Source organism: Ruditapes philippinarum, unplaced genomic scaffold, assembly GCF_026571515.1.
Source record: "Ruditapes philippinarum isolate M1 unplaced genomic scaffold, ASM2657151v2 ctg135_1_1_1_1, whole genome shotgun sequence".
Taxonomy (NCBI): domain Eukaryota; kingdom Metazoa; phylum Mollusca; class Bivalvia; order Venerida; family Veneridae; genus Ruditapes; species Ruditapes philippinarum.
Window position 1 is genome coordinate 706,309 of NW_026862663.1, and position 13,384 is coordinate 719,692.

The 13,384-nt window shown below is 31.1% G+C and overlaps 1 protein-coding gene across 4 annotated transcripts in view; it reads left to right on the top strand.

The window, feature by feature from the left end:
• The window catches only part of LOC132719795 (long-chain-fatty-acid--CoA ligase 1-like), a 36,414-nt gene that overhangs the window by 18,272 nt on the left and 4,758 nt on the right, over positions 1-13,384 (top strand). For all 4 annotated transcript variants that reach the window (XM_060703699.1, XM_060703700.1, XM_060703698.1 and 1 more), the window contains 13 exons: positions 1,327-1,441; positions 2,140-2,207; positions 6,309-6,410; positions 7,046-7,145; positions 7,818-7,990; positions 8,377-8,409; positions 8,643-8,694; positions 9,259-9,329; positions 9,883-9,966; positions 10,715-10,849; positions 11,307-11,389; positions 12,325-12,475; positions 13,070-13,142. In XM_060703699.1, the coding sequence (XP_060559682.1) occupies positions 1,327-1,441; positions 2,140-2,207; positions 6,309-6,410; positions 7,046-7,145; positions 7,818-7,990; positions 8,377-8,409; positions 8,643-8,694; positions 9,259-9,329; positions 9,883-9,966; positions 10,715-10,849; positions 11,307-11,389; positions 12,325-12,475; positions 13,070-13,142 (1,240 nt within the window). The remainder of the gene's footprint in view (positions 1-1,326; positions 1,442-2,139; positions 2,208-6,308; positions 6,411-7,045; positions 7,146-7,817; positions 7,991-8,376; positions 8,410-8,642; positions 8,695-9,258; positions 9,330-9,882; positions 9,967-10,714; positions 10,850-11,306; positions 11,390-12,324; positions 12,476-13,069; positions 13,143-13,384) is intronic.

The following is a 13,384-nucleotide window of genomic DNA, read 5'->3' on the forward strand; positions in this document are numbered from 1 at the left end:
TAATAAATATAACTGTGTCATCCTCTATAAGGGAAGGTTCAAAGTGAAGATATATGATTGACTTAACCTTATTTGATGAATATGTCATTTTTATAAGTCACAAAATTTTATATGTTCACTAAGCTATAGTGTATTACTGGTTTATTTAGTGTTGTTAATATACAGATATAGTGTAGTGTTGCACCAACTTGTATGATGATTGATAACTCAGATAGCTGGTTAATATGAGTATCAAACCTTTTTTATGGCAGTTTAAACTGTAATTATTATACCAACAAAATACATGCTGAAAAAGTACATGTATTTTGAATAACCTCTTGCTTGTAAGGAAACAATTTTTTTGGACCAGTGTTTGATTAAGTGTAAAAAGAAAAAAAATAGTCACTTCACATAAAAGAATCATTTTAATAAAATAAATATGATTATAATGGAGTCAGAATTACTAAACTATTATGACAGATATTCACAAGGTTCAGATACACACATTTTATTTACTGAAAATTATTTACTTTATATGACTAAAAAGAATTGTAAACAAATACTTTGGACTATGAAAGAGGAAACTATTTGTAAAATCATGCGATGAAAAGATTTTAAGTGTTTTGATTGTTTGTATTGCATCTTTGTAAGTTCATGCTATATAGCAAGTATATGTAAAGGAAGTTAAATATTTTAAATAATTTATACAATCAAGAGATGACTTTAATTATATACCTCCATGTATAAACAGACTTTGTATAACTTCCTGAATTAAAGGTCCCTGTTATATAAAACTTTCTTTTTTTTTAAAATAAGTTAAAAACAAACTAAATTAATGTAACTTAGGCAATGAGTTTGAGAGACACTATCATGCTGGAAAATTGTATCAGTTTTGTTGTTGATGATGATGATGATGATGATTTTTGGAATGACAACTTCTTCTCATACATCAATTGAAAGAGTTGTGGAGAAAGAATGACATTACAGAATATTGTCATGAACCAACTTGTCATAAAAGAGGATGCCCCAGTCATGATTATCATTTATATGAGGTCCTTACTTCTAGAATACTATTGAGTCTATAGTGTTTAGTTATATAATTCATAACTCAAGCATAACATTAATATAGTACTTTCTTGACAAAGACTAGTCACTATTCATGTACATATAAGACAAAGTTATATAAGACCAAGTAAAAGTTAGTACTGGTGTCAAGCAATCTTGATACAGAAATGATGAATATATTGTGTTTAACAATATGTCATTTATATTAGTGTTGTATCAATAATTATACCTCCATCATTTGTTTGTTACACATTACAATTTTGTATTATTTATTATTTTCAGGAAGAAAAAGATGCAAAAATCAGCCGACAAGCTAAAGACGGTAAACCAGTTGCTTTTGAGGAAGAAGATGTCAGGACCTTATCCGACGCATTCAAAAGAGGGGCAAGATTGTCAAGTTAGTGTAAAATCTTATTAAATATATTACATGCCTATTTGATATGCATGTTTGCAGTCTTCATATTCATTTGAATGAGAGAAAATATTTGCCATTCAAATAATGAATAGAGATATGATGTATGAATGTGAACAGCTGGAGAGAAACCTGTTAGAAGGCAGGATGTTTATTTTAAGCTTTAGCATTTGTTAGTTCTCACAAGTTTGTGAAGAAAGAAACTGTTTTAAAATATGTTATATTCTGACATCAGATTGTGAATTCTGAGATAAGTTTGTGTAGTATAGGTGTAAGGTTAATGCTGATGATTAGGAAATTTAACCCTACCAAATGTTCTTCATTGTGCTTGTATATTTGTAGTGTCCCATATGTCCTACTTGTAAACTGTTTGAAACATACAGTTTATTGTCAGATTCAGATCTATTAGAATTAATTCAGATATATTGCTCATGGGTTTAGGTAAAGGCCTTTATTGCTGTTAGACTTAAATGCATTATACAATTCTACTTGTTCAAAATTGTTCTGAGAAGTCAAGTCACCTGGCGTTGCTGTTTGATTCGAATGAAATTTGAAATCACTTTTCCATCAATGGTTCCTAACAATGGTTCCTATTTCTGTCAGCCTAGTTTAACTGTTAAAATATAACAATTTTGACTTTAATGGTCTTCGTAACTGTTGATGTATATATACATATTTTCCAGATAATGGGAGATGTTTGGGATGGAAACCCAGTGCAACTGAACCATATACATGGATATCCTATAATGATGTAAGTAGAAAATATTCAAAATCTCCTTCCTAGTCAGCCCAGATAATTCTATATAAAAAAAAAACATCTACAGTAACAGAAATTAGCCGTTAACCTTTACCTATGTGAAACATAAGACTTGTCCTGCTTGGATTTCACTTTCACAACTGTCAATCATTAATTTTGAGGGATTTTGTTGTCATTGAATTAATTAAAATCACGCATCTACCAATAAAGAACCTGGTCACATGACAGCACAAATATTCAGGCTTGTTTTGTATTGATGATATAGACAAGTGATTATTATCACTACTGTGAAATAAATCTTTTATCAAAAGATAGCTGTTATACACCAGTCATTTATAGACTTACTGCCCCCTACACATTGGAGGGGGGGGGGGGAATGACTCTTGGTTTTACTTACAGTCTGTCCCCATACAACTGGGTTGATGCAGTGGCTTTGTTTTGGTACTTAAAATAATCAGGGATATGTCTGAATTGTAGTGCTGGGGCTTTTAAAAGTGATTTTACTGTCTAATGTTCCATGCAGGTCGGAGCTTTTTCAAGGGTTCTAAGAATACAAAAGTCAAAGACTTGGCTATTTATGTTGAAGGGGACATGATCACAATTATTATGCCCCCACTTCGAAGAAGAGGGGGTATATTGCTTTGCACCTGTCGGTCCGTCGGTCCGTAGACCAAATGGTTTCCGAGTGATAACTAAAGAACCCTTAGGCCTAGGAACTTCAAACTTGGTATGATTTTGGGGTCAAGGGGTCAAAGGGCAAGGTCACATTGACCTTGTAGGTAAAAACGGTTTCCGATCAATAACTAAAGAACCATTAGGCCTAGGAACTTCAAACTTGGTATGGTGATTGGTCATGATCAGTAGATGACCCCTATTGATTTTGGGGTCAAGGGGTCAAAGGTCAAGGTCACATTGACCTTGTAGGTAAAAATGGTTTCCGATCAATAACGAAAGAACCCTTGGGCCTAGAAACTTCAAACTTGGTATGGTGATTGGTCATGATCAGTAGATGACCCCTATTGATTTTGGGGTCAAAGGTCAAGGTCACATTGACCTTATAGGTAAAAACAGTATCCGATCAATAATTAAAGAACCCTTAGGCCAAGGAACTTAAAACTTGGTATGGCGGTTGGTCATGACCAGCAGATGACCCCTATTGTTTTTAGGGTCAAAGGTCAAGGTCACATTGACCTTTTAGGTAAAAACGGTTTCTGATCAATAACTAAAGAACGCTTAGGCCTAGGTACTTCAAACTTGGTATGATGATTGGTCATGACCATCAGATGACCCCTATTGATATTGGGGTCAAGGGGGAAGGTCAAGGTCACATTGACCTTGTAGGTGGAAACGGTTTCCGATCAATAAATAAAGAACTCTTAGGCCTAGGTACTTCAAACTTGGTATCATGATTAGTCATGACCAGCAGATGACCCCTATTGATTTTGGGGTCAAGGGGTCAAAGGTCAAGGTCACATTGACCTTGTAGGTTAAAACAGTCTCCGATCAATCACTAAAGAACCCTTAGTCCTAGGAACTTCAAACTTAGTATGATGAATGGTCATGACCAGCAGATGAACAGTATTGATTTTGGGGTCAAGGGTCAAAGGTCAAGGTCACATTGACCTTGTAGGTAAAAACAGTTTCCGATCAATAACTAAAGAACCCTTATGCCTAGGAACTTCAAACTTGGTATGATGATTGGTCATGACCAGTAGATGACCCCTATTGATTTTGGGGTCAAGGGGTCAATGTCATAGTGACCTTGTACTTAATAACCGTTTCTGACCAATAACTCAACAACTCAAGTTGCCTTGGTTGATATTTTTATGTTGTTTGGTATACACATTTGAAGGTCCTATGTAATATGTAACAACTTGGCTGTCATTAATGAGGCCTATGTGATTCATAAAATTTATGTATATATTGGTTGGTAAGATTTTTAATAACTTTAATTGCTGCACAAAACCTATGGGGTCACAATAATTATTACCTTGTGACTAGTCATGATCAGTAGATACTAGATAACCCTTATTAATTGCTTGTTCACTGGGTCAGAAGTCATGCATAATAACCTGATCACATGACAAATTGGCTGCCGATAGGGGGCATACATGTTTTACAAACATATCTTGTTTGTGCTTTATGTTGCAGGAAGTTACAAGCATGTTTCATCATTATTCCTACTAAATAATATTTTAGCTATTAATGTTATATATATGAATCTCAAATTTGTTATTAAAACTGTACAATTGCCTTATTGATAATATATAAACATTTAAGTAATAATTATATGTGCTGGTATATGTGGAATTGATCCTACAGAATATAATTGTACTAGTGCTAAAGTACACAGCTAATTGTTATATCAATATGAAATTAGTTGTTATTATGTAAGAACACTTGGACAATGTCTACAAATAAAAGTGCATTGATTAGTGCATAGATTTCCGGTTGTTAACATAGAGTAAGTGGTTTGATCCTATTATGTAATAAATACATGATGATGTTAAGTGGTTGCTTGAGGAGTTTGATTGAACAATATACAATATGCATAAAAATGCAATAATTATCCCTCATTTGAAGTTGGAAGGGATTTTGATTTGGCATTGTTTGTCCTTTTTCTGTTCTTTCATCTGTCTAAGCATCTAAAATATATTAGGAGGCTAGCTATCTGTAAACTGAAAGAACAAAAACAAATGGCTCTATATCAAATTTTAGTTGGCATATCTGTCCATCTTATTTTGATTGGAACATAATCATTAATGCTTTAACTATTTGAAAATAAAAAATTTAATAAATTTATTAACCTAAAACTACATAATGTAGCAACATCTCATATATATATATATATATATATATATATATATATATATATATATATATATATATATATAGTGTAACTTCCGAATTCCGGAACTTCTGAAATCCGGAAACTTCTAAAAAACCGAACAATTTTTTCGGTCCCGATTTTTTCCCTTCTATTTTCTATATATATAATACTTCTGAATTCCGGAACTTCTAAATTCTGAATTCCGGACGATATTTTCGTAAAATTAGAGTCAAATCAATGCAATTTTACCTCTGAAAACCGGAAATATCCAAAGGTGTGAAATACATTGTAAATCGAGAATGTTTACCCTGCAGGAAGATTTAATCTCCCTATTGATTGTTTACTAATTAGCGGTGATCATGTAATTTGACACGCGTTAAAATCACAAACTGTGAAATGGTATGTTTGAAGTGATGCGGTTAATCAAAGTAATTTACCGCGGTCAGTTAATTTGAAGTGTTTATTAGCGGATTAAATCACAATTAGTTGGGACAATGTATGCATCAAACGTCTATAGGGATTTTATTGCATTTGATGTAATAATTAATTAACTAGCATCGGACGATATGTAAGTTTATGCAATTAACAACATTAACAACATTTCTACAAACTGATAGAAATTCGAAAGCATTTTCAGGTGTAAGATAAAAATGTATTCTTTTCATTCACATCTTTATCTTGATTAAAAGACTATTATATATGATATTACAGTAATGGCCACATCTTCCTTGACATTTAGTGATATTAAGTGGCTTAGTCTTGTCCACATTATCATAAACCTCTGAATTCCGGAAACCTCTGAAATCCGAACTTTTTAACAAGTCCCATGGGTGTTCGGTTTTCGGAAGTTACACTGTATATATATATATATCTTTTACATCTCTTATATATAATCTCTTATATATATATATATATATCTTTTACATCTCTTATTTACATCTCATATATATAAATATCTTTTACATCTCATAATTATAGAGTTATATTATTTAAACACATGGATATTGGTTCAACATCACATAAAGATTTACTTCACATAGAGAGAATGTGTATAAAATTTTATATCAAATATAAAGAAAAGTTTTAACATCCCATAGAAACAATGTATAATATTATTCTCCTTTATATATAGAGATTTGTCCATCTTCACAATAGAGTGTTTAACATATGAATGATTACATCATATTGGTCACTCTCTATGAATATCCTAATTTGTTGTTTCAGATTTTTTTAACTTTATCTAAAATGTTCAATATTTATTTAAGGTGTTAACAAAAGCCAGTCATATTGGAGCAGGTCTGATAGCTGTTGGCCAAACACCTGAAAATTCAACACATATTGGTATATACTCCCAAAACAGGGCAGAGGTAACTCATACTTTCAAATTGTATTAATTGATTGAAGTAAAACACTTTTATGTCAAGTGAATCGATATTATGATTTTGAGTTTTGTGGCTTCTGAGAATTTCTTTGGGGACTTTCAATGAAAACATTTTCAAAATGACTTTGTTCAGCAACATGACAGCTATAGGTAAACATATTATATAGCAAACATTTAATTTGTTGAAAGAATTTTTCTGTTTCATAAAGTCTTCAAACTATTATAATATGTGTTAATAGGTAGAGAAAGATTTAGGAAGATTTTATGCTAGGAAGTTCAAACCAAATTGTAAATAGGTTAACAGCCAAAATCATTAACTTGTAAAATGTTTAATTTAATTTTGGTTATAATTGTACTTTTGGCTTTCTGTTGATAAATTCATGTGTAAAGTTAAATCTGTGAATAAAGGCCATCCAAAGAACAGACCATACATGGCCTTTACACGCAAGTTGTCTGTAGTGGTTTTATATGTATTTTCAATAATGTAGGTTCGTCAAAAAATGGTCTTTATTTACAGTGTGGTATTTGTATATAGGTAGTCTTTAACACAGGTTTGACTTATATATAAATATATATAAACATAACATCTCAGATGGTTTGACTTTCATGTTTTTTTTTCAGTATTTCATAGCAGAACAAGCAAGTTATCTATATTCTATGTGTATTGTACCTTTATATGATACTCTTGGAGTGGAAGCTTGCAATCATATCATTGTTCAAGGTAAATGATCCTTTTATATGATACATTGTTCAATGGAAATACATATCAGTGTATATCTACTCTGTTAATGTATACCTGTTTACACAGTTTGTAGGCAACAAACAATGTACAATGATCCAGGATGCACTGTAATTAATCATTCAGGTCTAATAGCGTTCATGATCATATTACTCCTACTGCACATTGAAATGGGCATTTTTCAATAACACACACAAACTTTAAAATACCTGGTACATTTAAAACAGAAACAAATGCACAAAATGATAAGAAATAAACACATAGTTAAAACTATAATTGATTTTTGTGTTATTCTTTACTGTCAAATGGCATCACACTAGCATGTGAAAAGAATGATGAAACCAGTTTTTTTGTATGGAAAACAAATAACAAAATACGGAATTGTACTTCTATACAAGAAATTGTTAATGGCATAATGCACCTTGTTATGTGCATTAGAAAATAAGACAAAATTGTAAGCTTAAGTGATGTTGTTAGTGATTTTTTTAATAACTGAACTGGTCCATCTGACCCATTCTGAAAATTGTTAAGGAACATTCATGATTGTGAATGGGTCCATTATTTGATGCCATTTATATAAGGAAAAAAATCACTGCAGTCACCCATAAATGTAAAACAAGAGAAGTTTATTCAATACTGATTTTTTGGTTTCAGCTGAACTCAATCTTATAATTTGTGATAAAAATGAAAAGGTCAAGAATCTCCTTGGTAGAATGAGTGAAACTCCGAATCTCAAAACTCTGGTTGTCATGGAAAAACTATCAGAAGAGAATGAAACTCTTGCCAAGCAACATGGTGTTCAGTTGATGCAGTATGAAGATCTAGAGGTAAACTATTATATCAAGAGTTACCCATACTGTTGTTTATGTTGTCTTCTTACTCTTATATATTTGTATATAGTTAATATTAACATTGTCACCTTTGGTGACTTTTTAGGACCTGTTGTTAATACTTAATATAGTACTTACAAAAGTCTTGCCTTTTATAATGCCTTCTGTCTTACAGTTGGTTCTTGTTATTTTTAAAGGACAAAATCAACTCCAGGACGCCTCTGTGACAGTCACCAGATTTCTAGCACTCCCAGACATCTGGGACATTATGACATGTATGATAAGAAAAACATGATTTTAGAGTTCTTTAAATTTCTGTTGTTTATTTTACCACTTACAGCTTGACATCTTTTAAACTCAATATAGTTACAATTTTCTTTCAGAAAAAGGGTGAGGCTGCTCCTCAGGAACCAAAGGTAAAAATAAACAAGTTCTCTGATATTGTAAATAATGAAATGAAGGTTGTGTTTGATTAATTTGATTGTTATTATATAAGAAGTTTGAATAGTGCTATCTTTTTAGTAAGGAAAATGATCACAAACTTTCAGCATTTGAGTAATTAATGATTTTTGACAAAATTTGTGATTTGAGACCTTTATGAAAATTGTTTGTATTTGATTTTCTTTATTTAAGACATCTTTTGTTTCAGCCGTGTAAACCTGAAGATTTAGCAGTGATATGTTATACTAGTGGTACAACAGGTACAATATATTTGTTAACATCTTGTTGTCTTATATTTTAATGTTGGGTTAGTCCTGACATAGATAAATTACTGACTTGTTATGGATTCTTAGTGATATTTTTTACAAATGGATGGTTTCTTATGTCTAAAGTAATGCCCTGAGAGTGGGGGCTCTCATCTTCCTTTAAAACTGCCTTATTGTGTTATATCAATATTGTTGCCTGTTATATTGCTAACTACAAATTACTTGTCTCTCAAATTACTTGCTAGGATGTTTATTTCTTTCATTTGAAGAAGACACATGTATCCGGTCAGCTTGTTGAGGGCTTAATGTTCTATAGAATTGCCAGCCTGTGAGTGACATCTCAGGTCTGCTCTTACCAGTACAAGCTGAAAAGTTAATATGTAACTCATACAATGTTAGCTTGACATTAACTAAACCTTCATTCTTTTATTTCACTGCCCAGCTCATTAGAAATACATAGCATAAGGACCTAATAAACTACATTACAAAAAGATTTGCTTTAACAAATCATAAACAAATTGTGCCTTACAAATTTTATTTTCACTGTTTTCTTCACAGGTTTACCAAAAGGAGCAATGTTGACCCATGAAAATTGTTTAGCCCCAGTGCTTGCATGTGGATACATTTTTGTAAGTACTTTACAAAATTATTTGTTACAAAAATTAGCTACATTAAGACATATATGTTTCATACTTGTCTTCAATGTCTCACTTGTTGATTAAATTAATCTTCATGAACCAGTAGACAAAGTATGTTTATTGATATATTCAAACAAAGAAAAAGAAAATATAAGGAGCTTTATGTTGCAAAAGAGAGAAAATGTTGGAGCAGTCAGGTAGATGGTAGGCCTGGACTTATATCTTACATGATATAAACAGATTTCTTTTTTTAATTTCATTTGATAATTGAAAATTTAAAGAACTGTGAATATCAGATGCAATAAAGATGAACTTGACTTTTTCTGGTCTGACCTAGAAGAGATATTTACTGCACAAAGTGTTTGAAACATACTAATATTACAATTTAAACAATGTCTTAACGGGGCGTCTATTGTCTAGTAGCTCAGATTGTTGACTTCTAACCTCTAGTACCTCATCACTGTAGGTTCGATTCTTGCAGGGAACTTGGGATTCTTTCATGTTAACTCTTGTATTTAGATGTTTAATTGATGTAAATTTTCAGAACAACAATAACTTGGTGATGACACCTGATGATTGCCTTGTATCTTATCTGCCTCTCGCTCATTCCTATGAGAGATTATGTGAGGTAAGATTTCTGTTGTAATTATCTTAAAATATATGTATAATTTAAATCCTAGTTTCACATGTATATGTACTTTTAGTATGCACCTGTTAACCTCTATTTATTCTTGATAATAAACTTGTCATACTGTAACTGCTTTTACTAATGTGACAAGTGCAGACCATAATCAGCATGTCTGTGCTGTCTGACTTTATTCTGCACTGTTAGCTATTTAGTCACCCCATGTTTAGATAATTTACCCTAAAAGTGATAAATGTTTTAAACTAGATTAATAGATAGACATGGTAAAATGATAGTTAACTTGGTAGGGGTTAAAGAATGTATTGCCCTTCATATGTTAAACAAGTTGAATACTGCCCTTCATATAATATTGAATTACTAATAGAAGAAATAAAGTGTCAGGTCCAACTTCATAAAAGTTTAGTCTGGCCTGGCTACATACTGATGGCAGGAGCCATTAATTGTCAGTTTTAGCACAGATAGGGTTATTAATTTCTATAATGAATAAATGTTCAGACATAAAACATTTAAAGTATGAGTTTTATATACATATTCGAGTTTTATCAGTTTTCTAAGATCTGACTTGAGTCAAGTCATTAGTTAATTTTAAAAAAAACTTCACACATTTTGTCACTAAAGAAATTTGATAACAATTATCTAAGGTTATGATGGTATAATGTAATTTACACAATATAGTTACTAGTACATGAAATATAAAATATATCATCATCACATACATTTAATATTGCAGGCATGCATGTATTCTGGTGGAGGAAGGATTGGGTTTTTCCAGGGAGATGTGAGGAAGTTGTTAGATGATATTAAAGAATTACAACCTACAGTATTCCCTTCTGTACCAAGATTACTCAACAGGGTTTATGATAAGGTATGTTGGGTATAATTACTATACATTGTCATTTTATGAAATTTGTGTTTACCATATAATATTGAACTGTTTAAGAGTTGAAATGCCCAATGGCTTAATCACAAAGATTGTTGGTTTTCCATACAACATATTGGGCAGTATCATGCAAAAATAAAAAATGACATGAAATTTAATAGATAAAAATCATATTGTTTAAAATATTACTTGAGTCTTAAATATTTTTACTTTGATTAAAATCATACATTTTTCTCACCATTGATTTTCTTGAAATATTTTTCGCTCATCTGGAGGCATGCAGCTTTAAAACAATTATTAGAATAAGGGTATAGCTCTCCAGAGATTTATATCATTTCAAGACTCTTCATCGTAAGTTACTTTGTTATTTCCTTTATTTTATGTTACATGTTTTTTATGCAAAATTATTAAAATTACATGTAAATCAAAATATTTATTTCAGGTGATGGCAGGAGCAAGTGCTAGTGCAGTAAAGTCAAGAATGCTTGCATGGGCATTGTCATCTAAAGAAAAGGAAGTTAAAGGGTGAGTCAAATATCGTCAATATATCATAATAAAAAGATAGAAAACTTCCTTGATATCAATAGTATGTTGTAATACAATATGTATGTTTTGATATAAATGGTTTATATTTATGATTCAGTTACTTATTTATGTTGTTAAAAGTGTATAAAGCTATATATCTGCTGTCCAGAAATCTGCTGTTTAAAGATTTTATGAAAATATTTCATATATTTCATTAAATGTAGCTACTCTTTTAAAGTATATGAAATGTGGTACATTTTTGTATGAGAAAGATAGGTATAAGAATGGTAATAAATATTTAACGCCACATGATTTTCAGATGAGAGATAAATTTAATATTTTAAATATTGTCAGATATTGCTATAGTTGGCTCATCATCAATGATATGATACAGGGGTAGTCAGGTGATCTGTCTTGGAACAGTGAACATTTACCTCATAGAATTTTATACTTATATTAAATCCTGTACACTAGTTACCATGTAACTTGTAATGATTAAAACAGAAATGTACCAGCTGAATGATTTCCGACAGTTAAAAATGAAAATTGTTATGCTTTAGTAACTTTAAATAGCATGAATATTATGATAAAACACAGTAGTGTATGTACTTTGTTATGAACAGTATGGTTTATTTATTGTAAACAAAAAAACTAATTTATATTACCATCATCATCATTCAAAAAGAATTGGAAAGAAAAAGACAAATGTTTTGTGATGATAAGAAAAGGTTTACAAATAAATGGTTTATGTACAGACTCAATGAAACCTAATTTGCAATTTTCATGTAATTTTGTTGTGATTAATGCTTCCAATGGATCACACTTTTTCCAGATGTATCATTATTACCACATATCATCATCATCATCATCACAATCTTATTATTATCATCATCATCATAGTCATCATTAATGATGATAAATGTGCTATATTACAGTGGTATAATCCGAAGTGATTCCTGGTGGGACAAACTTGTGTTCAGTAAAGTACAGCAGACACTAGGTGGTAAAGTCAGATTGATAACCACAGGATCAGCTCCACTCTCTCCTAAAATACTCATGTTCCTCAGATGTTGTGCTGGATGTCCTGTATGTACTTATGTTTTATTTTAATAACATAATACAAACATTTTTAACCTTTTTTAATATTCAAATGAGTGTTTTAATCAATGTAAATACTTGATCTTAATATCAATGTAAGGAAGCTCTTGAAGTCAAATCGTAAAATTTGCTTACTGCTAATTAACTGCCCCTTGTGCAGCTCGAATTTTTCTACCTGTTTCTATGTAGGATAAATAGATCAAAAACTAACTTAATTTATCAAAACATGTTTGGCTTTTATAAGCTTCATCAGTTGATAAATAACAAAGAAAATGGCATAAACATATCAAACAGATGTTTCTATCTAACCTTGAATGAATCCATATAATTTAAACACTTGAACTGTAAATATTGTAAATATTCTAAATATTCTAATTGTAAAAATTCATGTAAATATTGAATAATAATCAGCTTTGAATTTGGCATAGATTTTCTTTAAATGTAATTTATTTTACACATTGTACAGTATATCTACCTGTGACTTGTGAGTACTACTTTGACAGGAGTATAACATTTTGCATGCAAAATTATGTTTCTATATCAAAATAAGGTTGATATTTATGAAATGGTAACATTATTCAGGTATTGGAAGGATATGGTCAGACAGAATGTTCTGCTATCTGTAGTCTACAGGTACCTGGTGATGGGGAAATTGGTAAGTTTATAACAAATTTTATGACAGTACATTTATTACCATAGACAAATTGTTCCTGAAATAGTGTTGTAGGACTAAAACCTTTCTCGATTTTCTGTCTGCCTTTTGAACATCCCTTTATATTACATGTGACCTTGCTACACACTAGCCATTCTCTGAGAAGGAACCATTTTGCTAAACATCATCAGTCTCTCTTCCTCTTAGAATAAATTTTCTGTCGTTGTCATGTTAAAATCTCACCA